Source organism: Stegostoma tigrinum, chromosome 17, assembly GCF_030684315.1.
Source record: "Stegostoma tigrinum isolate sSteTig4 chromosome 17, sSteTig4.hap1, whole genome shotgun sequence".
Classification (NCBI taxonomy): Eukaryota; Metazoa; Chordata; class Chondrichthyes; order Orectolobiformes; family Stegostomatidae; genus Stegostoma; species Stegostoma tigrinum.
This window is the reverse complement of record NC_081370.1, coordinates 25,195,867-25,220,763: the sequence shown is the minus strand read 5'-3', so window position 1 is coordinate 25,220,763 and position 24,897 is coordinate 25,195,867. Positions and strand designations below refer to the sequence as shown.

The 24,897-nt window shown below is 41.7% G+C and overlaps 1 protein-coding gene across 7 annotated transcripts in view; it reads left to right on the top strand.

The window, feature by feature from the left end:
- The window catches only part of ppp6r3 (protein phosphatase 6, regulatory subunit 3), a 141,618-nt gene that overhangs the window by 39,334 nt on the left and 77,387 nt on the right, over window positions 1-24,897 (top strand). For all 7 annotated transcript variants that reach the window (XM_048545512.2, XM_048545517.2, XM_048545515.2 and 4 more), the window contains 5 exons: window positions 468-654; window positions 3,163-3,300; window positions 3,750-3,815; window positions 12,462-12,574; window positions 21,402-21,515. In XM_048545512.2, coding sequence (XP_048401469.1) covers window positions 468-654; window positions 3,163-3,300; window positions 3,750-3,815; window positions 12,462-12,574; window positions 21,402-21,515 — 618 coding nt within the window. The remainder of the gene's footprint in view (window positions 1-467; window positions 655-3,162; window positions 3,301-3,749; window positions 3,816-12,461; window positions 12,575-21,401; window positions 21,516-24,897) is intronic.

Sequence of the window (24,897 nt, the reverse complement as noted above, 5' to 3'; positions counted from 1 at the left end):
CTCCTGTGTGTGTCTGTCTCTCTCTGTGTGCCTCTCTTGCTCCATCTCCACCTAACCACTCTCTCCTTTGCCTACTCCCCACTCCCCCAACCTCCCTAATAACACTTTTACCTATTATTAGTCCTGATGGGGTGTTACTAGATTTGAAATATTAACCACTTTGCATTCTGCCCAGATACCGCCAAACCTGCTGAGTTTTCCAGCAATTTCTGTTTTTGTTTTAAATCTTCAACACTTGCAGTTCTTTGTTTTACATTAGTGCTGAGATACCCATGTCAAACAACAGCTGAGTCTTTATATGGCAAGTGACCAAAATGATGTCTGGTGGCAGGCAGTAAGATGCTTTAAAGAAAGAGTACAATGTGCTGTTAAAATGAGATGGCATTATTAAATAATTGGACGTTTTTGCAAGAAACTAACTGGAATGAAACTTGATTTGTGTTGGTTTAAAATTCTTTTTCTCCTAGGTATCCCAACATATCATGCGAGCTACTTACGTCAGATGTAGCACAACTGAATGACCGACTGGCAGAAGATGAACCTTTATTGACACGACTTTACAGCTTTCTGCAGAATGAGCCACCGCTTAACCCTTTGCTTGCCAGTTTCTTTAGTAAGGTGCTCAGCATTCTTATCAGCAGAAAACCTGACCAGGTAGGAGCATGTGGATGTAGATTTTATGTTTATTACGAATAAAATCATTTAATACAGGCTGCATGATTTTGCGTGATAGACTGCAGCTTCACTCCCATATCCCAAACTACTGGTAGACTTCAGAATTGGCTCTGTTCTCCAAGCTTTAACAATTAACACAAACATCCCATGTTTCAGATTTATCATCAGAAAAGAGCATTTAACATATTCAAAAAGTATATATTCATGGGAAGTGGGCATTTATGACTGGTGTGGCATTTATTGTCTATCCCTAGTTACCCTTGAAAAAGTGGCAGTGAGCTGTCCTCTTGAACCACTTCAGTCATTTGGTGTAGGTAGACCACACTATCAGTGGGGAGGGAGTTCCAGGATTTTTACCAGTGACACTGAAGGAATTGCTATATATTTCCAAGTCATGATGATGAGTGGCTTAGAGGGGAGCAGGCTGATGACGGTGTTCTCACCTTTGTCCTTCTAGATGGAAGCTGTGAGTTTGAAAGGTGTTATCTAAAGAACTTTTGTGAATTTCTGCTTTGTATGTTGTAGATTGTACAGACGATTGTTTCTGTGCATCAGTGGTAGAGTGTGTGAGGCTTCGTGGATTTGACGTGTGTCGAGGAGTCTGCTTTGTCCTGGATGATATCAACCTTCTTTTGTTGTTGAGCTGCACTCATCCAGTGCACTCCTGACTTGTGCCTTGTGGACATTGGGATAAGGAATAAGAGAGAATCTTAGAAATAAAGATTTTCAGTAAATTGGCAGATTTTTTTATGCAAATGATGCTGTTAATGCATTTAACACAAGGATTCCTTTGTAGTGCTGACTGGAACAACATTGGCACCTTCTTGGTTCATATGTTCATGCTGTATATTGTTGGAAAGGAATGGGATTTAAATCATCCATGAAGGTTTCCGGACTATTTTGACATGCAGTTGAATAGGAAGAAAATGAATACTGAGAGTCCATACAACTCTATCTTCCTGCTGAGCAAGACGTTGGATTCATCTCAATGATTACACTACTGTGGCCTCATAAGCATAATTGAATGGGCAATTTATCACCTTTTTATTTTGACTTTCTCATTCTGACTTCTGCAAGTATTGAACAAAATTTGTGCTCGACACATCTTCTTGATTCTACGTCCTGATCTTCTGAACCAAGATCCTTTTGTACCACTCTCACCTTGAGTCATCCTTTGCTCTCAGGACTACTACTCCTTTTCTATTCTGTCTGTCTTTTCAAAACATAATATATCCTCAAATATGTTTCTCCCAACTTTGCCTTATGACATACTGTTGTCACCCCAAAATCTGTGCTCTACTTTTTCTTAATTCCACGTTTGAATACCTCCAGTTAGCTTTTCATCCATCCCACAGCCCTAACCAAGTTCACAAATGTAATCCTCTAATTATAATGTATTATTACTCCTGGACCATTCTGCATCCTTTTGATAGACAACCAGACCTTCACACTTTCCCTTTTCATGTACCTTTGGTCTGCAAAAGTAGTCTACATATAACATCCTTAGACATGAGGTCATCTAATCTATGCTGCTAGGGCTTTTGTGAGATAATAATAATCTCCCTACCTCTGTGCCAGAAGGCCTGGATTCAAATCACATTTTCTTAACTTCTCTGAACAGGTTGATTTTTTTTTTAAGAAAATCTACATGTATATGCTTATGACACTTGGCATCTATTCTGTGTGTTCAGTCTGATTGTTCAACGTGCAGCCCTGGATGAGCCTCTTTACTCAAGCTAAAATTTGAGAAGACTGCTTCACCAACTCCATCCTCCTCCTCAGTTATTGTCTGAAGCTGATCTAGATGACATGCATCGTGTTCCATCTTGCATACAAAATAACTTTTGAACAAACTTGGGAACAGAACCTGTTTGCAACTGAGGAATGGCTTACATTGCCCAAAATATATTCAGATGGGGGTCGTAGTTTTTAATTAAGTAAGGTTATAGAAGAACCTGGAGCTAAGATGGGGAAATGAAAATGTGATGCATATCATCCAAAATTAAAAGTTTGAGGGGATGAACAATCTTCTCCTGTTCCTATATTTTAGATTTTTGTCATTTGAACTCCTTGGATCCTCCACCTTTGTTCATCCCTCCTGAATATCTTCTCCATTGGATTCGTGCCCATTTTCTGATAACACCTCTGTGAGACCCCCTTTGTACAATTTTCTACTTTTCAATGCGCTATGATAATGTGACTTACTGTTTGAAAATAGAAACATAGACCGTCTTCTGAAATTTTTTCGGAAAGTTGTTTCTCCAAAGTTTAATTTAATACACTAATGTAGTCAGAAACTGAAACATTTATGAATTAAAATGTTTTTGGGATACTGAAAATTGACATTTTACTGATTTGCCCAAAAATGCATGCTTGGTTTTGGCAGTGGGTAGCAGGGAAAGTAGAGGATTACACAATTTGTATTTGTCGGCATTAAAGCTGACTATGGTGCACATTGTTTCAGGTGAGATTTTTTTTTCCTTGCAGATTATCACGTTTTTACGAAAGAAGGATGCATTTGTAAATTTACTGTTGAAACACATAGGAACCTCCGCGCTCATGGATTTGCTGCTCAGGCTATTGACATGTGTTGAGCCACCACAGCTGAGGCAGGATGTTTTAAATGTAAGTTGCGGAATATTTGGTATTTGTTGCATAAAACAGTTAACGCAGATCTGTATGACTTACAAATTTGTATTTCTAAAGTGCTTACTTGACGGACGAGTGCTTTAAGCACTTTAGAAGAAGATTGAATTAGGGGAATGTGCACAGCCATGATCAAAGAAAAGCTCAAAAGAGGCTTTTTCAAATTTGGCTTGACAGAATGAAATTCATTGCAGGTTGACAGGAATGGAGAAATAGTGTATACATGCAGGAACAAAAAAAAATCAATAACTATTGCACGCTGAATAATAGGAACAGATGCAAATGTATTTTAAAGTATAGTTAATTTGGATATATTGTTTATTGGTTATGAAGTTGAATTATAGTTGAAGGTAAGGTAGTTTCTAATTCAGCATTAACTTTATATATTCAATTATATTTTGCTTTTACTTTTTTAAAAAAATTTGCAGTGGTTGAATGAGGAAAAGATTATTCAACAACTAATAGAGATGGTACACCCATCCCACGATGAAGACGTAAGTAGATGCAAAAGTATGTTATTTCTTCTTAAATCTTTTTAAAAAAAAATCCAATGGATAACTGTGTACTGAAGAACGACCCCCAGTATGTCCAGTTCTCATGGTTGCCAAAACATACCAGATAAGTAGCCGTAGTTACTGCCTTGACTCAATCTTGTGTACAATATGTTCAAAATACCAAAAATCTGGCTGAAAACTGAAATTGCCAATAAAAGGGTATATTTGTAGTAAGGAATGTTTCGTCAGCATGAGAAACATTTGCCTGGACTTGAACTTAGCTGCACTAAGAGGCTCGTCATTGAGATTAGGTTATCTTGAAGGTATCCTCAAATATGGTTTTCCATAAAGAAACACAATAAACAATGAACAATCGAACATTGAGGACTGGCTTTGGGACTTTGAGCCCAGGTGCAGTAAAGGTTGGATGTCCGAAACCCAGCATGGTTTGATTGCAAGGGTGTTAGATTGTAGATGTTAAACTTGCACATTGGATTTGAGGATTCAGTCATACAGATGAAACTAAAGTTTAGCTAAAGCCTTTCTGTCCCAAAGGAAGAAGGGAGATAGTGAGAAAAGAGATCAGTCTGAGAATGGGGGAAGAGATAATGGGAACTGCAGATGCTGGAGAATCCAAGATAACAAAGTGTGGAGCTGGATGAACACAACAGACCGAGCAGCAACTTAGGAGCACGAAAGCTGACGTTTTGAGCCTTGACCCTTCCTCATAGAGTCTGAGAATGGGGCAGTTGGGAAAAAGAGTGAGTCAAACACTCAGGACAGGCAGAAACAAAGCAGAGAATGAGGTAGGACTGATAAATTAAACTGCATTTATTTCAGTGAGTGGTCTGACAGGTAAGGCAGGTGAACCCGGGGCATGGTTTGGAACATGGGAGTGGGATATCATAGCAGGTACAGAAACGTGACTCAGGGATGGACAGGACTGGCAGCTTAATGTTCCAGGGTATAGATGCTGTAGGAAAGATAAAAAGGGGCACAAGATAGGAGAGGTTGGCAGTTTTGATTAGGGATAACATTACAGCTGTTTAGCATATTCCTGAGAGTGCATCCAGGAAAGTTATTTGGGTGGAACTAAGAAATAAAGGGATGATCACATTGTTGGGATTGTGCAGTCGACTCCCCAAAAGTCAGTGGGGAATTGAGAACCAAATTTGAAAGGACATCTCAATAATCTGCAAGGAGGGTGGTAATGGTAGGGGATTTTAACTTTCTAGACATAGTTTGGGGCTTCCATGGTGTTAAGGGCTTAAATGGAGAGGAATTTAAGTGTGTACAAGAAGATTTTCTGATTAGTATGTGATGTACCTACTCTTGGGAAATAAGGCAGGGCAGATGACTGAGGTACTAGTGAGGGAGCAATTTGCGGCCAGTAATCATAATGCTATTAGTTTCAAAATAGTGATAGATAAGGATAGGCTGGATCTAAAGTCAAATTTTTAAATTGGAGGAAAGCCAATTTTAATGGTATTAGGCAAGAACGTTCAAAAGTCAATTGGGGTGGATATTTGAGGTAAAGGGACGGATGGGAAGTGGGAAGCCTTCAAAAATGAGGTAACAAGTCTTTAGAGACAGTATGTTCCTGTTAGGGTGAAGGGCAAGGCTGGTAGGTGTAGGGAATTCTGGATGACTAGAGAAATTGAGGTTTTGGTAAAGAAAAAGAAGGAAGCATATGTCAAGTATAGACTTCAGGGATTGAGTGAATCCCTTGAACAGTATAAAGGCAGTAGAAGTATACTTCAGGGAGAAATCAGGAGGGTAAAAAAGGGACATGAGAAAGCTTTGGCAAATAGAGTTAAGGAGGATTCAAAGGGACTCTACAAATATATTGAAGACAAAAGAGTAACAAGGGAGGGAATATGGCCCGTTAAAGATCAGCATGGCCGCCTCTGTGTGGAACAACAGGAGATGGGGATGATACTAAATGAGTATTTTTGCATCAGTGTTTACTGTGGGGTGGATATGGAAGCTAGAGAACTTGGGGAAATAAATAGTGACATGTTGAAAAATGTGTATATTACAGACAAGGACGAGCTAGATGTGGATAAAGGTGGATAAATTCCTGGGACCTGATCAGATATACCCTAGAACTTTGTGGGAAGCTATAGAAATGGTTGCTGGGCCCTTTACTGAGATATTTGTATCATTGATAACTGCAGGTAAGGTGGTAGAAGACTGGAGCTTGGCTAACGTTGTGCCACTATATAAGAAAGATGGTAAGGAAAAGCCAGGGAACTATAGATAAGTGCCACTATATAAAGAAGATGCTAAGGAAAAGCCAGGGAACTATAGATAAGTGAGCCTAGCGTCAGTGGTGGGCAAGTTGTTGGAGGGGATCCTGAGGGACAAGATGTACATGTATTAGAAAAGGCAAGGACTGATTAGGGAGAGTCATCATGGTTTTATGTGTAGGAAATTGTGTCTCACTAACTTAAATTTTTGAAGAAGTAATGAAGAAAATTGATGAGAGAAGAGTGGTGGACATGACCTAATATGGACTACGGTAAGGTGTTCATCAAGGTTCTGCATGATAGACTGGCTAACAAGGTTAGATCACATGGAATACATGGAGAACTAGCCATTTGGAAACAGAGCTGGCTTAAAGGTAGGAGACAGATTAGTTCTGAGTCCATTGCTTTTGTCATTTATATAAATGATTTGGATGTGAACATAAGAGGTATGGTGACACCAAAAAGCAGATAACGCCAAAATTGGTGGTGCAGTGGACAGCGAAGAAAGTTACCTCAGAGTATAACAGGACCTTGATCAGATAGTCCACTAGGCTGAGGAGTGGCAGATGGATTTTAATCTAGATAAATGTGAGCTGCTGCATTTGGAAAGGAAAATCAGGTCAGGACTTATTGACTTAAAGGTAAAGACCTGGGGAGTGTTGCTGAAAAAGAGCTCATGGAGTACAGGTTCATAGTTTCTAGAGAGTAAAATCGCAGGTAGACAGGACAGTGAAGAGGCATTTGGTATACTTGCCTTTGTTGAAGTATGGGATGTCATGTTGCAGCTATGCAGGACGTTAGCTAGGCCTCTTCTGGAATACTTTGTTTGCTCCTAGTCTCCCTGATATAGGAATAATGTTGTGAAGCTTGAAATGGTTCAGAAAAAGTTTACAAGGATGTTGATATAACAAGGTGTGGAGCTGGAGGAACACAGCAGGCCAGTTAGCATCAGAGGTCCAGGAAAGCTGATGTTTCAGGACTGGACCGTTTTGCAGAAATGGAGGAGGGCAAGGGGGCTGTGAAAGCAGTAGGTGGTCCGGTGATTGAATGTGGATAGTGGAGCAGATAGGTGAGAGAGAAGATTGACAAGTCAAGGACGCAGGGATGAAGCTAGTAAAGGAGTGTGTAGATAGGAAGTGGGGCTGACGGAGGTCAGTGAGGTTGGAGGAGTGGTGGGAGAAAAGATGGATCGGTAAAGGAGGCAGGAATGAAAGAGGGGACTGGTCTTGCGGTGAGGTCGGGGGTGGACAGATTTTGAAGCTAGTAAAGTCCACATTGAGACCATTGGGTTGTATGGTTTCAAGGTGGAATATGAGGTGTTGTTCCTCCAGTTTCTGGGTGACATCATTGTGATACTGGAGGGGGCCCATGATAGATATGTCATCCCGGTGAGTGGGAGGGGAAGTTGAAGTGGCTCGCAACAGGGAAGTGTTGTCGTTTGTCATGAACCGAGCGTAGGCGCTGCACATAACAGTCTCTGAGCCTCTGCTTGGTCTACCCGATGTAGAGGCAGCCGCATCGGGAACAATGGATACAATAGACCACATCAGCAGATGTGCAGGTGAACATCTGTTTAATGTGGAAGGCTTTTTTGAGGCCTGGGGAGGAGGTGTAGGGGCAGGTGTTACACCTCCTGCAGATGCAGGAAAAAGAGGTGGGGCTCGTGGGGAGCGTGGAGCTGACGAGGGAGTTGTGGAGAAAGCAATCGCTCCAGAAGGCAGATAAGGGTGGGGAGGGAAATATAGTCTTGGTAGTCGGGTCAGATTGCAGGTGGCGGAAGTGGCAAAGAATGATGCATTGAATTTGGAGGTTAAAGGCGTGATAGGTGAGGACAAGGGGAATTTTGTCTTTGGTTTTATTGCGGGGTGGGGGTGTAAGGGCTGAAGTGCGGGAAACGCAAGAGATACATTCAAGGGCATTTTTGACCACTGGGGGAGAAGTGGGGGGAATTGCAGTCCTTGAAAAACTAGGACCTCTGGGATGTCTGGGAGTGGAACACTTCGTTTTGGGAGCAGATGCAGTGGAGGTGGAGGAATTTGGAATAGGGGAACGCATTCTTGCAGGGAGGCAGCTGAGAGGAGGTGTGGTCTTGGTCGCTGTGGAAGTCAGTGGGTTTGAAATAGATATCAGTTTCAAGGTGGTTACCAGAGATGGAGACAGAAGTCCAGAAAGAAGAGAGAGGTGTCAGAGATGGTCGAGGTGAACTTGAGGTTGGGGTGGGAGGTGTTATTAAAATTGATGAACTGTTCAAGCTCCTTGTGGGAGTGTGAGGTGGCATCAACACAGACATCAATGTAACGGAGGAAGAGGTGGGGGCTAGTGCCAGTGTAGCTGCAAAAGGGGAACGAGGATGTTGCCATGTTTGGAGGGTTTGAGCTATATGGAGAGGCTGAATAGGTTGGGGCTGTTTTCCCTGGAGCATCAGAGACTGAGGGGTCACCTTGTAGAGATCCTTTTATAACATCATGTGGGACATTGATAGGGTGAATAGCTCAGGTCTTTTCCCCAGGGTAGCGGAGTCCAAAACTCGTGGGCATAGGTCTAAAGTGCGTGTGGAAAGATTTGAAAAGGACCTTAGGGGCAACTTTTTTGTGCAGCGGGTGGTGTATGGATTGAATGAGCTGCGAGAGGAAATGGCAGAGGTTGATATATAACAATATACAATAGCCGGCTGGGTATACGAATAGGAAGGGTTCAGAGCGATATGAGCCAAACTCTGGCAAGTGGAGTGAGATTAATTTAGGATATCTGGTCAGCAAGTATGTGTTGGTCTAAAAGGCCTGTTTCCATGCTGTACAGCTGCCTGATGCTATGACTGTAGTGTTCAGCTTGGGTCTCATTTGGGACTACTGATTTATTATTATAAAATACATCCGTTCAGTTTATGATTTTTCCTTATTTCCTCTACAAACCTTAGATCCCTGCTGGCTCTTTTCTTTTAAAACATGAAGCACAATATGTTGGTTAGACAAATTGAATAGCCTAATTTTAAATTATTACTGAACTGATTTTTGATCTGCGATAACACGTTGTGAAGCTGGATGAACACAGCAGGCCACGCAGCATCAGAGGAGCAGGAAAGCTTGATGGGTCGAAACGTCAAGCTTTCCTGTTTCTCTGCTGCTTGGCCTGCTGTGTTCATCCAGCTTCGCACCGTATTATCTCAGATTCTCCAGCATCGGCAGTTCCTACTATCTCTGTAATGATTTTTGATCTGCCTGTTTTAATTCCCACCCATCATGAACTAGCACTGTAGCTTTTTTTTTCCCTCCACTGACTGTGTTACCCCTGATGGCACAGCTGATTGTAGCAATTGGAGAATGCACAGCGTGTTGCAGGATTTTCCAAATCAATTGACCTAACTAGCAAATCTGACTGGTGTGAAAAATTTATACAGTTTTTTTTGGAAGTAGATTACAGTCATTTCCCACTACATTGGTGGTGAGAGCTTGTGTTTTCATCCTAAGTAGCATATGTCTTTGAATCATTTGGAAGTGGAAGTGATACATTACCAAACCGATGGACCATTGAGATTGCGTGCATAAGCGTTCTCTATTTTTAATGCTGCGTGCTTTTCCGACAAATAGTTTTGCCACACAACAAATTAGATTGGAAGTATGCTGATGTATTAAATGTCAGATTGTCTTTTGCTATTATAAGATACCTCTATATTGGTTTATCCTCCGTATACAAGTAGGATATTGCTCCCCTCGCATTGGGGCACAGTAGCTGGCTTCATGTCCCGTGTAAGCAGGTGATCTTTAGTTGTGAATAATAAGGTTGTTTCTCAGCCTGAGAGGAGATTTCTATCTTGCATACGAGAAAATCTTTTGGATCTCAAAGTTGGTTCTCACTTTAAATATTGTTTTACACTTCAGAGATCATTTTGCAATGATCATTTCTTATTAATGCGATGTTAAACTGAGACTTGATCTGATTGAAACGACTTTGTCAATGTATTTGCAGCTTTCCAATTCAAAATTATGTGTAGCACATTGGATCCTGCCAAATGGTGTGGTTTAAAAAAAAGAGTTGCTTTCTCTGTAATACTTCGTGTTTGAATACTGATTTGATAGTGTTGCCCTCCAGAGAGATACCAAGAGTAATTCAGCAGGTTCTCTTTCTGACATTTTGGGATTGTTGATCCATGGAGACCAGTTTTATTTGCAGCCAACCTGAGATCCATAATTCTGAGAAGCTTATTTACAGATGGTCTCGGATATCCTCTCTTGCAGCCAGGACTGCTGCTTTTATTGCATTCTGTTCCTACGATGTTGTAATTCAGACAGAGATTTTGCTTAGAAAATATTATCTGTTTTCTGGTCCAACAGAAAAGACAAAAACAACAAACAAGTTTGGCAATTTCAGATGCAACGTTCCCCTGAAAGAATCATCAACATTTTGTACAAAATATTACTAAAATGGGAGTTCACCATTCACTTTATTATATACAAGTTTCCTCATGTGTCCAGTGCAAGTGAACTTCTTGCATATTTGTCCTCCACAGTGTCACCAAAGTAAGTTAGTGTACTTGACATACTTTAGCAGCGATCATGGCATAATCGTGTTGCACCTACCATCCTCTGATCACTGCTTCCATTGTAGGATTGGAACCTATCTGGATGCCAGTAAATTTTGTAATACTTCCAATTTGTACAGATTCAGCTTTCAATACACTGAGGAACCTCTGCTTTGTTCAGAGGAAACATCTTTGTTAAATGTGTGGTTATACACTTTGGTGGCAAGAACAGGAAGGCAGATTACTATCTCAATGGAGTCAAGTTAGGTAAAGGGGAAGCACAACAAGATCTAGGTGTTCTTGTACATCAGTCAATGAAAGCAAGCATGCAGCTTCAGCAGGTAGTGAAGAAAGCTAATAGCATGCTGGCCTTCATCACAAGAGGAATTGAGTATAGGAGCAAAGAGGTCCTGCAACTGTACAGGGCCCTGGTGAGACCGCACCTGGAGTATTGTGTGCAGTTTTGGTCTCCCAATTTGAGGAAGGACATTCTTGCTATTCAGGGAGTGCAGTGTAGGTTCACAAGGTCAATTCCCAGAATGGCGGGACTATCATATGTTGAAAGATAGGAGCAACTGGGCTTGTATACTCTTGAGTTTAGAAGGATGAGAGGGGATCTGATTGAGACATATAAGATTATTAAGGGATTGGACACTCTGGAGGCAGGAAGCATGTTTCTGCTGATGGGTGAGTCCAGGACCAGAGGACACAGTTTAAAAATAAGGGGTAGGCCATTTAGAACAGAGTTGAGGAAAAACTTCCTCACCCAGAGGGTGGTGAACATATGGAATGCTCTGCCCCAGAAGGCAGTGGAGGCCAACTCTCTGGATGCTTTCAAGAAAGACATAGACAGAGTTCTAAAAGATAGTGGAATCAAGGGTAATGGGGATAAGGCAGGAACAGAATACTGATTGTGGATGATCAGCCATGATCATAACGAATGGTGGTGCTGGCTCCAAGGGCCGAATGGCCTACTCCAGCACCTATTGTCTATTGTCTGTTGAAATGCTGCCATATGGATAATTAATGTAGCCCAATGTCTGGATTGAATTTGTGAATGAACAAGGTAGATCCTTGGCAGATCATTTTGATATTTTCATTTCTGATGGAGGGGATTACCTAGAAATACGTTCTGTTGCCACCTTTCAGAACAAATGTCTGATTTCTCCCACAAGTTCTAAGATATCATGTTAGTGGCTGTCAGTCTCCTGGCAGAAAAGATTTTTGTACATGTTTCTCCTCCCCCTCCAGATTATTTTCAATACTTAGTTGACTGAAGAAGACTGAAGAAGAGTCCTTGGGTATTGACCAGCTTTAAAGTATCCTGTCTATTTGACCAATCAAATTTAACTAAGCAACCAGAAATCTCAAAGCTATTTGAAAGGCTTGTCTTAAAGGAACTAGGAGTACAACGGTTATGAGTTATAAGTTGTTTCACTCACAGGGCTGATGGCAATATATTTGTATGTGGAGTTGAACTTCTTTTTGAAGAGGGAGATTATACTGAAGGCAACTAATCTATCATTCATTTATTCAACATTTATTATCATTATGTAGTTCATTGTATATCTTTAGTTTTCTAAAAGAAAGTAGCAATTGTAATCCATTAATAAATCATTAAAGTAATAATGAGAAAATGCTGAAAATACTCAGGCCATGCAGCATTTGTGGATGGAGAAACAGGTTACAGTTTCAGGTCAATGATCTTTCCTCTGAACGAGTAACTTTGGTGAATTTGCTTTTGGATGATATTGTTTTAAAACCTTTCACTAAGTTTGCTCTTCGCGCTTAGAGGTGAAAACGTGGTTCCTTAGCTTTATTCTTGAGTTTTTAATATGATCTGAGATAAATGACATTAAATACCTAACTTTTTTTAAGAGACACTCAAATGCATCACAATCGTTGTGTGAAATCATCCGCCTCAGCAGAGACCAAATGATTCAAATGCAGAGCTCTCCAGAACCAGACCCACTTCTATCAACGTTAGAAAAGTATGTACTTTAATACAAATTGTTTAAAAGTCACTTACTAAAGTTATCGTTTACTTTTTAAATTAATGATCAGTGTTCTTAATGATGAAAACACGTGTAAAAGAATAACATTTGATTTCACACTTTACATGAGTTGGGAATATTCCTTTGAAGTGATAAGAACAGTATTGTTATAGTATCGTTTATGTATGCTTCTGAGTAAGCCATCATTGCTAAAAGGAAACCAACTGCAGCATACCTTTACAAAATAAAGTCACTGTGGACAGTGTTCTATAAATGCCATGTATGTTTATCTTCTCACTACTCTATTTTGGCTTTCTAATCTATTTCCCGGTTGGATTCCAGTGCTTGTATGGCCTTAGGCTGGTATGGGGTTAGTTCTGATCTGGGTATTTCCATCCACTTCAGTGGGAGTGATACTTTAAACCGGCTTGAGGCTTGAAAAAAAACTCGTGGCTGTTTTAGTTTCTGGGCTAGGTGCCACCTGACTTCAAATTTGTGCTAATGGTAAAGTTTATTGAGCTGTTGAGCGTGCATTCCTGGAGGGAAATGGGAGTTATGAAATATTTTAGTTTTATGTAATCAGAAGGTCAAGTTATTTTTGGTTAGGAATATATTGAATATATAGTGCAGAAACAGACTATTTAGCCCAACCAGTATCTGCTTGACTCTATGCTCTAGCCTACTCCCCTTCCTTGTTTAGTTTACCATTGTAACCCTCTCTTCCCTTCTCTCTTACAGGCTTGTTTAGTTTACCCTAAAATGCGCCTGTACAGTTTGCTTCAATGATTCCCATGGTAGTGAATTCCCCATTCTCACTACTCTTTTTGGTAAAGATTTTTTTTCCCCCTACATTCTCCATTGGATTTATTGCTATACTGTGTTGATTACCTCTGGTTATCCTCTTTTGTCTGTATCCACGCCATCAAAATCTTCTCTGACTACTGAAGACCTACTGTTAGCTCATGTCTAAGAAATGTAGTTTTAAGGGGGATGGAGAAGAGAAAAGCATTACGATTAGAGAGAAGATTGTTTCACATAACTTCTTTGTTTTGCTTCCTAACTGCCAAAATCCTTCGAGGTGAAAACCATGACATTTTGTATTGTAACATGACAATTGCCTCTGCTTTATATCAGTATAACTTGAGTTTTTGGCATTAGTCCCCATTTCATCCTATTTTCAAATGCCCTTTCCTCTTCATGTTAATTCTTTTTCTCGCAACTCCATTTTTGAAACTCTACAAAGAGTTTTCAGCATTATAGCAACAAAGTAATTATAAACAAATATTCAGATTATCATTCCCTGTGACTGTGACCTTAACACACACTTCCTCTTCATCTTCCTCAGCTTCTTTGCAACTTTATTATGATCACCCTTCACCCTCTTTGCTTGTCGTCCATCTGAGAGGACTGCCTTATCCCGTGTGTGGGGAGGCAATGGGGCGTGGTTTTATTGCTGGAATGGCAATCAAAAAAATGCAGCTAATGTTCTGGGGACCCAGATTCAAATCCCCATAGCAGATGGTGGAATTTGAATTCACTAAAAAATTTCTAGAATTAAGAATTTACATGAAACTACTGGGAAAAACCCATCTGGCCTGCTAATTTCCTTCAGGGAAAGAAATCTGCCATCCTCACCTTGCCTGGCCTGCATATGATTCCAGACCTACAGCAGTGTGGTTGAGTCACGATTGCCATTTAAATTGGGCAAGCAAGCCACTCGGTTGTATCAATTGCTAAGAAGTCTCAATGAAAAAATGAAACCGCACAGACCAACTGGTATCAACCTATGCACCAGAAAAGACAATAGCAGCAGCAGCACTGTTGACCTTGCAAAGCCTCCCTTACTGACATCTGTGGGTTAGTGCCAAAATTGGGAATATTGACCTAGTCAAGCTCACTTACAAAATCCCAGGCACCACCACCACCATCCCTGGATATGTGCTGCCCCACCAGCAGGATAGATCCAGCAGAGGTGGTGACACGGTAGTATAGAGTCAGGCGGGAGTTGCACTGGGCATCCTTAACGTTGACTCTGGACCCCATGAAGTCTCATGATTTCAGGTTAAACATGGGCAAGGAAACTTTCTGCTGGTTACCATGTACAATTCTCCCTCACCTGATGTATCAGTACTCCTTCATGTCGAACAATATTTTGGGGAAGTACTGAGTGAAAACGGCGCAGAACATACACTGGGTTGGGGATTTCAATGTCCACCACCAAGAATGGCTCAGCAACAGCACTATTAATGAGCTGGCAGGGTCCTCAAGGACATTGTTGCTAAACTGGGTCTGTGACAGATGATAAGGGAACCATTAAGAGGGGAAAATATACTTTCCTTATACTTGACTTTACCCTTACCAATCTACTAAGTACAGATGCACCTATCCATGACAGTATCATGAGAATGACCACACAATCCTTGTGGAAACAAAGTCCATGGAGTAATCTCCATGTGTTATGTGGCAGTATCACCGTGCAAAATAGGACAGACTTTGAACAGAACTAGCAAGTTGCACCTATGCTGTGGGCCATCAACACCAGCAGAATTGATCTCCAGCACAATCTGCAACCTCAGGCCCATCATAATCTCCAGTTCAACCACTACCATCAAGCCGGGAGATCAACCCTGATTTAGTGGAATGCAGGAGGACATGCTCGGAGCAGCACCAGGCATACCTAAAAATGGGTATCAACCTGATGCAGCAACCAAGCAGGACTAATTGCGTGCCAAACAGTACAACCAACAAATGATAGACAGAGAAAAGTGATTACGCACTCAAGGGATCAGACATAAGCTCTGCAGCTTTGCCACATTTGGTTGTGAATGGTGGTGTACAATTAAACAACTCCTTGGAGGAGGCTTCACGAATCTCCCCAAAATCAATGATGCAAGAGCGCAACGCATTAGTGGAAAAGATAAGGCTGAAGAACTTGCAGCATTTTTCAGCCAGAAGTGCCAACTGAATGATACATCTTGGCCTCCTCCATTTGTCGCCAGTATTACAGGTGCAAGTCTTCACCCAATTTGATTCACTCCACATGACATCAAGAAACAGTTGGAGGCACTAGATAGTGCAAAGACTATGGACACCAACAACATTCCAGCAATAGTATTAAAGACTTGTCCTCCAAAACTTGCTGGTCCCCTAGCCATGCTGTTCCTGTACAGTTACAACATTGGCATCTATCTGGCAATGTGACAAATTGCCCATACGAAGCAAGACAAATCCAAACCAGCCAATTACTACCCCATCGATCTACTCTCGGTCATCAGTAAATTAATAGAATACATCATCAGCAGTGCTGTCAAGCAGCACCTGCTCAGCCATAACCTGCTTTGTGATGGCCAGTTTGTGTTCTTCCAGGGCCACTTGGCTCCTGACCTCATTACAGCCTTGGTTCAAATATGGCCAAAAGAGCTGACCTCCAGAAGTAAGGTGAAGTGAGAGTGACAGCCCATGACATCAAGGAGCTTGAGCAAAACTGGAATAGTGGGAGTCAGGGAGCAAACTCCGTGCTGGTGCACCTCACATATAGGAAGATGGTTGTAGTTGTTGGAGGGCAGTCATCTCAGTCCCAGGGCATCTCTGCAGGACTTCCTATAGGTTAGTGTCCTAGGCCCAAACACCTTGCTGCTTCACTAATGACCTTCCCTCCATCATAAAGTGAAAAGTGCAGATGTCTACTGATGATTCTAGAATGTTCAGCACCATTCATGACTCCTCAGATACTGAAGCAGTTTGTGTTCAAGTCCAACAAGATCTGGACAGTTTCCAGGTTTGGGCTGATAACTGCCAAATAATCCTTGTGCTATTTGAATTCCAGGCAATGACCATCTAACCTTCTCCCTTTTGACATTTCTGTCACTGAATCCTCCACTGTCACCATATCGGGGTTGCCATTGACCAGAAACTCGTCTGTACTCATAACATAAACACACTGGTTACAAGAGCAGGGCAAGAGGCTAGGGATAATGAGGCAAATAACTCACCATCTGACTCCCCCAAACCTGTCCTCGATCTACAAGGCGTAAGTCAGGAGTCTGATGGAATAATCCCCATTTGTTAGGATGGCTGCTGCTCTAACAACTCAAGAAGCTTGACACCGTGCAGAACAAAGCTATCTGCTTGATTGACACTACGTCCACACTGTCCACCACTGACGCTCACTAGCAATAGCTTATATGATCTACAACATGCATTGCAGAAATTCACCAAAGATCCACACCAGAGTGGTTCAGTGATTAGCACTGTTGCCTGACAGCACCAGGGACCCAGGATTGATTCCAGCCTCGGGAGACTGTATGGAGTTGCACGTTTTCCCTGTGTCTGTGTGGGCTTCTGCCAGGTGCTCTGGTTTCCTTTCATAATCCAAAGATGTGCAGGTTAGGTGGATTGACTGTACTAAATTGCCCATCGTGTTCAGGAGTGTATAGATTAGGTAGATTACAGGGGAAAGGGATAGGGTTGGGCCTGCGTGGGATGTTCTTCACAGGCTCAATGTGGACTTGTTGGGGTGAAGGGCCTGTTTCCACATTGTAAGGATTATGATGATTCTGTGATTCTTAAACAACACCTTCCAATTGCATGACCACATTCATCTAAAAGGACAAGGGTGGCAGAGACCTGAGAACATTGCCACTTCCAAGTTCCCCTCAAAGCTACGAAATTGTGACATGGAAATATATTGCCTTTCCTTCACTCTGACTGAGATGAAAACCTGGAATCCTGAATCAACCAACAGCTCACGGAGCTCACTGGTTCAAGAAGGCAGTTCACTACCACGTCCTCAAAGGCAGCTAGGGACGAGCAATAAATGCTGGACAGCCAACGATGCCCATGTCCCACGCGTGCACAAAACAAATCGTGTATTGCATCTTTCTGTTCTTGTGCTATAACCTAGGGAAATTCATAGCACTATTCTTGACAGTCCTTCCGTTGCACAAATATTGACCCTTAGCAACATTGTCTGAAGATGGCATTGTGTCCCATGTGAGTTTGAATGACACCTGCATTCACTTTTCAACACCTTTTCTGATCCCATCACTACCTCTGTAATTCTGGACTGCTTGTCTGCCATCCTGTAAGGAGATTGAAATGGTGCTAAAAATTGTGCAATCATCTGTGAAGATCCCACTTCTCACAGTGGAGAGAAATTCATTGAAGCAGCCGAAGATGGTTGGACCTAGCGACTACCCTGAGCAATACTTGCAGAGAAGTTCTGGAGCCAAGATGACTGATCTTTTACAACCACAACCATCATAGTTTCTACCAGCTATGACTACAATCAGCGAAGAGTATGTCTCCTTACTCCCTTTGACTCTAGTTTTATTAGGGCTTCTTGTTGCCACTCCCAAGGAGCCATTCAGCCTTGATGTCAGTTACACTCGCGTTACTTCTGGAATTCAGCTGTTTTGTCCACATTTGAGCTATATTTGTAATTAGCACAGGAGTTGAGTGGCCCGAATAGAATTCAGACAGAGCATCATTGAGGAGGCTAATGCCAAGCAAGTGCTGCTTGATAGCACTGTTGATGACACCCTCCATCACTTTAGTAATGATCAAGAGTAGATTAATTGGGCCAGAACAGTGTTGCTTTTTGATACAAAACATAGAGGGAGAGACATACAGCATAGAAACACTTCAGTTCAACCAGCCTGTGCATTACCTTGGGGCCAATTTTCTACGTTTGTCAGATAGGTCCCAATGTTGTAGGGGCCTCTTTCTCCATTTGTTAAGATAAGCCCTGATATATTATCTCTAGATCTAATGTGATCTAGATATAAGGATTATGCGTGTATCTTTTAAATTTATTCCTGGAAAATGTGTTGCTGGCTAGGCCAGCATTTATTGCCCATCTCCAGTTACTAGTGGTGTACTGCAAGGGTCAGTGTGGGGTCCACTGCTGTTTGTCATTTTTATAAATGACCTGGATGAGGGCGTAGAAGGATGGGTTAGTAAATTTGCAGACGACACTAAGGTCGGTGGAGTTGTGGATAGTGACGAACGATGCTGTAGGTTGCAGAGCGACATAGACAAGCTGCAGAGCTGGGCTGAGAGGTGGCAAATGGAGTTTAATGCGGACAAGTGTGAGGTGATGCACTTTGGTAGGAGTAACCAGAAGGCAAAGCACAGGGCTAATGGTAAGATTCTTAGTAGTGTAGATGAGCAGAGAGATCTTGATGTCCATGTACACAGATCCTTGAAAGTTGCCACCCAGGTTGATAGGGCTGTTACGAAGGCATTACAGTGTTTTAGCTTTTATTAATAGAGGGATCGAGTTCCGGAACCAAGAGGTTATGGTGAAGCTGTAGAAAACTCTGGTGCGGCCGCACTTGGAGTATTGCGTACAGTTCTGGTCACTGCATTATAAGAAGGATGTGGAAGCTTTGGAAAGGGTGCAGAGGAGATTTACTAGGATGTTGCCTGGTATGGAGGGAAGGTCTTACGAGGAAAGGCTGAGGAACTTGAGGCTGTTTTCGTTAGAGAAGAAGGTTGAGAGGTGACTTAATTGAGACATATAAAATAATCAGAGGGTTAGATAGGGTGGATAGGGACAGCCTTTTTCCTAGGATGGTGACGGCGAGCACGAGGGGGCATAGCTTTAAATTGAGGGGTGAAAGATGTAGGACAGATGTCAGAGGTAGTTTCTTTACTCAGAGAGTAGTAAGGGAATGGAACGCTTTGCCTGCAACGGTAGTAGATTCGCCAACTTAAAGTACACTTAAATCATCATTGGATAAGCATATGGACGTACATGGAATAGTGTAGGTTAGATGGGCTTGAGATCAGTATGACAGGTCGGCATAGCATTGAGGGCCAAAGGGCCTGTACTGTGCTCTAATGTTCTATCTATCTATCTAATTGCTCTGGGGAAGGTGGTGAGCTGTTTGCTCGAAGTGCTGCAGCTCTTGGTGTGTCAGGGCACCCACAGTGCTCTTAGGCAGAGAGTTCCAGGATTTTGACACAGCAACACTCGAGATGGCCAATAGCTCCAAGTTAGGATGGTGTGCGGCTTTGATGCCACTCATCAGCAGCGTTTGTTGTTTTAGGTGATAAAGGTCACAAGTTTGAAGATGTGGTTGGGGAAGCCTTGCTATATTACTGCAGTGGATCTTGTCGGTGGTACATGCTACTGCCTCTGTGTGGCAAAGATGAGGGAAATGAATGGGATGCTAATCAAGTAGGTTTCTTTGTTCTGCATGACAACAAACCTCGTGAATGTTGTTTGAGCTACACTAATCCAGGTCAAAGATGAATACTCCATTGCACACCTGATCTGTCTTATAGAAGGTGAATAGACTTTGAGGGAGACCGGAAATGAGTGCCTTTCTGTAAAATTTCTGGTGTCTGAAGTGCTATTGTAGGTACGGTATTCAAATGGCTAGACCCGTTCAGTTTCTGATAAGTGATAATCTCTCAGGATATCATGATGAAGTTGTCCAGGACGTTAGTGAGCCACTTTTGCAGTATTCTGTACCAGTTCTGGTCACCCTGCTGTAGGAACGATACTATTAAAGCAGAGAGGGTTTACAAAAGATTTCAAGGATGTTGCCGGGACTGTAGATTTTGAGTTAAAAGGAGAGGCTGGATAGGCTGGGATCTTTTTTACTGGCATGAGGGAGGTTGAGGAGTGACCTACAGAGGTTTATAAAAACATGAGGGGCATAGTAAGATGAATTAGAAAGACCTTTTCTCCTAGGGTGGGTGATTTCAAAAGGTACATATTTTTAAAATGAGAGTACAAAGAATTGAAAGGGATCTGAGGGGCAATCTTTTCACGCAGAGGTAGTTCGTGTGTGGAATGAATGAACTGTTAGAGGAACTGGTAGATACAACAATGTGTGGAGCTGGATGAACACAGCAGGCCAAGCAGCATCTTAGGAGCACAAAAGTTGACATTTAGGGCCTAGACCCTTCATCAGAAAAAGGAACTGGTAGATGCATGTTTGGACAGTTACAACATCCAAAAAAACATTTGGATAGGCACATGAATAGGAAAGGTTTGGAAGGATATGGGCCAAATGCGGGCAAGTGGGACTAGTTTAGTTTGGGCATGGACAGATTGGATGGGTCTGTTTCAGTGCTATATGACTCTGTCCTGAATGGACCACAGTTCTTCCTATTAAACATTCAAAGGACTGGAACCGTTACAAACTTATATTTTGTCACTTTCTTCAGTCCTCTCCTTGGCCGCTGCTAGGTTACAACCAATTAGGTTCAACCTTCAGAGCCCCGTTTGCCTTTTGTGTGCTTTTGACCCCAGTATCCGGAAGACTTTTACTATTCCCATATGTCATTGCTTATATTTTCACATGGAAGTATATGGACTTTATTTTACAACACATGCAGAAGTTTTGTGTTTAGATCCCTCCACAACCTGAATATTTTGATGATATTGTAAAAGTAAACTTTACTCCTGTGCACTGTTTTTAAATTTGTGTGATAATTTATAGATTAATATAAATCACAGAAGCAAGCACCCTGTAAGATCCAATGCATCAACAAAAATGCAAGAATGTATGAATGAATTATATTGTACTCAAACTGACTTTTGTGCTAACTTGTGATGTTAGAGTACAAGTTGAACATAAATGATTTCAAATGAAATCCTGATGTCTCTGCATCTCCTAAAAGACAGATGTGAACGAATGGGCTTTTATGACAAATCTGCAGTTTCCTTAGTTATTCCTGATGCTAGCTTTGCAGCACCGAAGCTTTAGCTGCAATTCCAATCCTTCACAATAGCAAGGCTATATTCCCAGTCATTGCTTTGTTTCTACTGTTATAATTGATTATAATGGAAGTTTGTCCTTTCTTTTAGGCAAGAAACTTTAGAACACTTACTTACTAGTGTTCTGGATAAAGCAAAAACTGAATCAGCAATTGTGAATTGCATCCAAATATTGTTGACCTTATTGGAGACTCGAAGACCAGCGTAAGTTGAAATTATTTCTGCAGTTAATTTGTAGTGCTCGCATTATACTACATACCTTGTTTAATAATTATGTTTCAATTATGTTGTGCAAAGGCACAGTTCTCTGGATCAATGCACTGTGATTCATGTGGGTTTAAAAAACATGAAGCATTAATCTACAGTGGATTAATGTATAGAGTATAGGATTATCCTGTAAAGTCTGAAACAGAGAAAATGTGAGGCCATAGTGGTTAAATTAGCGAATGCCATGAAACAGCGTATTAAAGAATTGGAAAAACATTCAGAATTTTCAGTACTGGGGATGTTGGATTATTTAGTTAAAAAAATAACAAAGCATGTATGCTTTACTTAGGTTGCTCTTGCAGTGAGTTGTATTTGGTTTTGATCACCATTTCAAATGGGGGATATTTAGACTGTGGAAGAAGGCAGTGAAAATAATAACTAATTTGACCTATTGTTGATGACGCAATAATAGAGAGAAAATCATGTTTTGAGGATATAAATCTATAAAGAAACTGATATTAAAAGAATGGGCAGATAGTTGATGGATGGAATACAATGTGGGAAAAGTTGGCAAAAATAGAAAAGCAGAATGTCATTGCTATGAAGAGAGAGTATAATTTTGCAACACAGAGGGATCTGGGTATCAAGAATCATATCATGTTAGCATTCAGATATAGCAAGTAATTAGGGTTGAAAACAGAATAGAGCCATAGAGTATTACAGCACGGAAACAGCCCCTTCAAACCAAATCGTCTATGCTGACAAGACATTCCAGTCTGACCTAGCCGGATTTGCTAGCATTTAGGCCACGTCCCTCTAACTTCAAATAAAAACCAAAACAACTGCAGATGCTGTAAATCAGGAACAAAAACAAAGAACTGAGGAAGGGTCACCGGACCCGAAACGTTAACTCTGTTTTCTCCTTCACAGATGCTGCCAGATCTGCTGATCTTTTCCAGCAACTTTGTTTTTGTCCCTCTAAATCCTTCCTATTCACTTGCCCATCCAGATGCTTTTTAAATTTTATAGTTGTATCCACCTCCACCAATTCATTTGGCAGCTCATTCCATACATGCACCAGCCTATGCATGAAAAAGGTATACCTCAGGCCCTTTTTAAATCTTTCACATCTCACCTTAACTCTAAGCCCTCCAGTTTTGGACGACTCCAACCTAAGAAAAGTACTTTAGCTATTCACCCTGTCCATGCCCCTCATGATTTTATAAACCTCTGACCCTCCAGCGGAAAAAAGCCCTAACCCATGCAGCCTCTCCTAATAATTGAAACTGTCCAGTCCTGGCCACATCCTTGTAAATAGCGAGTTTTGAGAGGATTTGTAGCTCAGGTTGAGTTTGTGGATGTAGATTGGTCAATCTACCATCCTCTGAGAAAAAGAACAGGAAATTACATCACCAATCCAAGGAAACCTAAACAGATAAATAGAAAGCAGAATAACACCAGCGCTTCACCAGAGGCTCACTGATGATGTTACCTAGAATGGTGACGAAACGTCTGAAAACTAACCTCCCAGCTCAGCGAGCAAACTCACATCCATATCCTTGTAAATCTTTTCTGCACCTTCTCAAGTTTAACAACATCTTTTCTGTAGAAGGGTGACCAGAATTGCAAGCAGTATTCTAAAAGTAGCTTCACCAATATCCTGTATAGCTGCAACATGATGTCCCAATTTCTATACTTAAGCGTTCTGACCAGTGAAGACAAGCATGCCAAAAGCTGCCTTCATCACCTTGACCACCTGTGACTCTATTTTTGAGGAACTGTGCACCTGTACCCCTAGGTCTCTTTGTTCAGTAACACTTCTCAGGACCCCACCATTAACTGCATAATTCCTGCCCTGTTTTGTCATGCCAAAGTACAATACCCCACATTTATCCAAATTAAACTCCATCTGCAACTCCTTGGCCCATTGGCCAATCTGATTAAGGTCCCGTCGTACTCTGAGATAATCTTCATCATTGTCCATTATGTGACCAATTTTGGTATCACCTACAACTTTACCTCCAATATTCACATCATAATCATTTATATAACTGATGAAAAGCAGTGGACCGATCAAAATGGCACACTTTTGGTCACAGGCCTCCAATCTAAAAAGCAACCCTGAAACACCAGCCTTTGTCTTCTGCTTTCAAGCCAACTTTATATCCAGTTGGCTGACACCCTTTGGATCCCATGAGATTTAACCTTACCAGTCTACCTTGCAGAAAGTTCTTGAATGCTAGTTGAACTCCATTTGAAAGTGGGTCTTTTGTATTTGCAAAAGAGCATACGCTATGTGAGGGTAAGCTAGCCAGTAATATAAATGAGGACTGTCAGAGTTTCTTCAGATATAGGGCAAAAGAGAGGCAAAAGTGGACATTGGATCACTGGAAAATGCTGGTGGAGCAGTAGTAGTGGGGAACAAGGAAATGGCCGAGGAAGTGAATAATTACTTTGTGTCAGTCTTAACGGTGGAAGACACAAGTAATCTCCCCAAAATTCAAGAGAGTCGGGGACAGAGCTGAGTACGGTGGCCATCACCAAGGAAAAGGTGCTAGTAAAACTGATTGGCCTGAAGGTGGATAAATCACCTGCACCAGATGGACTACACCCTAGAGTTTGTGGAAGCATTAGTGGTGATCTTTCAGGAATCGCTACAGTCAAGGAGGGTCCCAGAGGACTGGAAAATTTCTAAGGTGATACCCCTGTTTAAAAGGGGATTAAGAAAACTTGGAAAATTGCAGGCCGCTTAGCCTAACGTCAGTTGTGGGTGAGATTTTGGAGTCCATTGTAAAGGATGAGCTTTCTGAATATCTTGAAGTGTGTGGTAAAGTAGGGCAAAGTCAGCATGGTTTCATCAAGGGGAGGTCATACCTGACAAATCTGCTAGAATTCTTCGAGGAAGTAATGAACAGGGTAAACCAAGGAGAGCCAATGGATGTTATCTACCTGGACTACAAGAAGGCCTTTGACAAGGTGCAGCACAGGAGGCTATTGAGTAAGATAAGGGCCCATGGTGTTAGAGGCAAGGTGCTAGCATAGATAGAAGATTGGCTGTCTGGCAGAAAGCAGAGAGTGGGGATAAAATGGCCTTTCTCAGGATGGCACCTGGTGACAAGTGGTGTTCCACAACGGCCAGTGTTGGGACCACAAACATTAATGCTCTAGATGAAGGAACTGTGGGCTTTTTGGCTAAGTTCGCAGATGATACAAAAGTAGGTGGAAGGACAGGTAGTATTGAGGAGGTGGGGATGCTTCAGAAGGATTTGGATAGGTTAGGAGAGTGGGCAAAGAAGTGGCAGGTGGAGTACAATGTGGGACAGTGTGAAGTTGTGCACTTTGGTAAGAAGAATAAATTTTCTAAATGGGGAGAAAATTC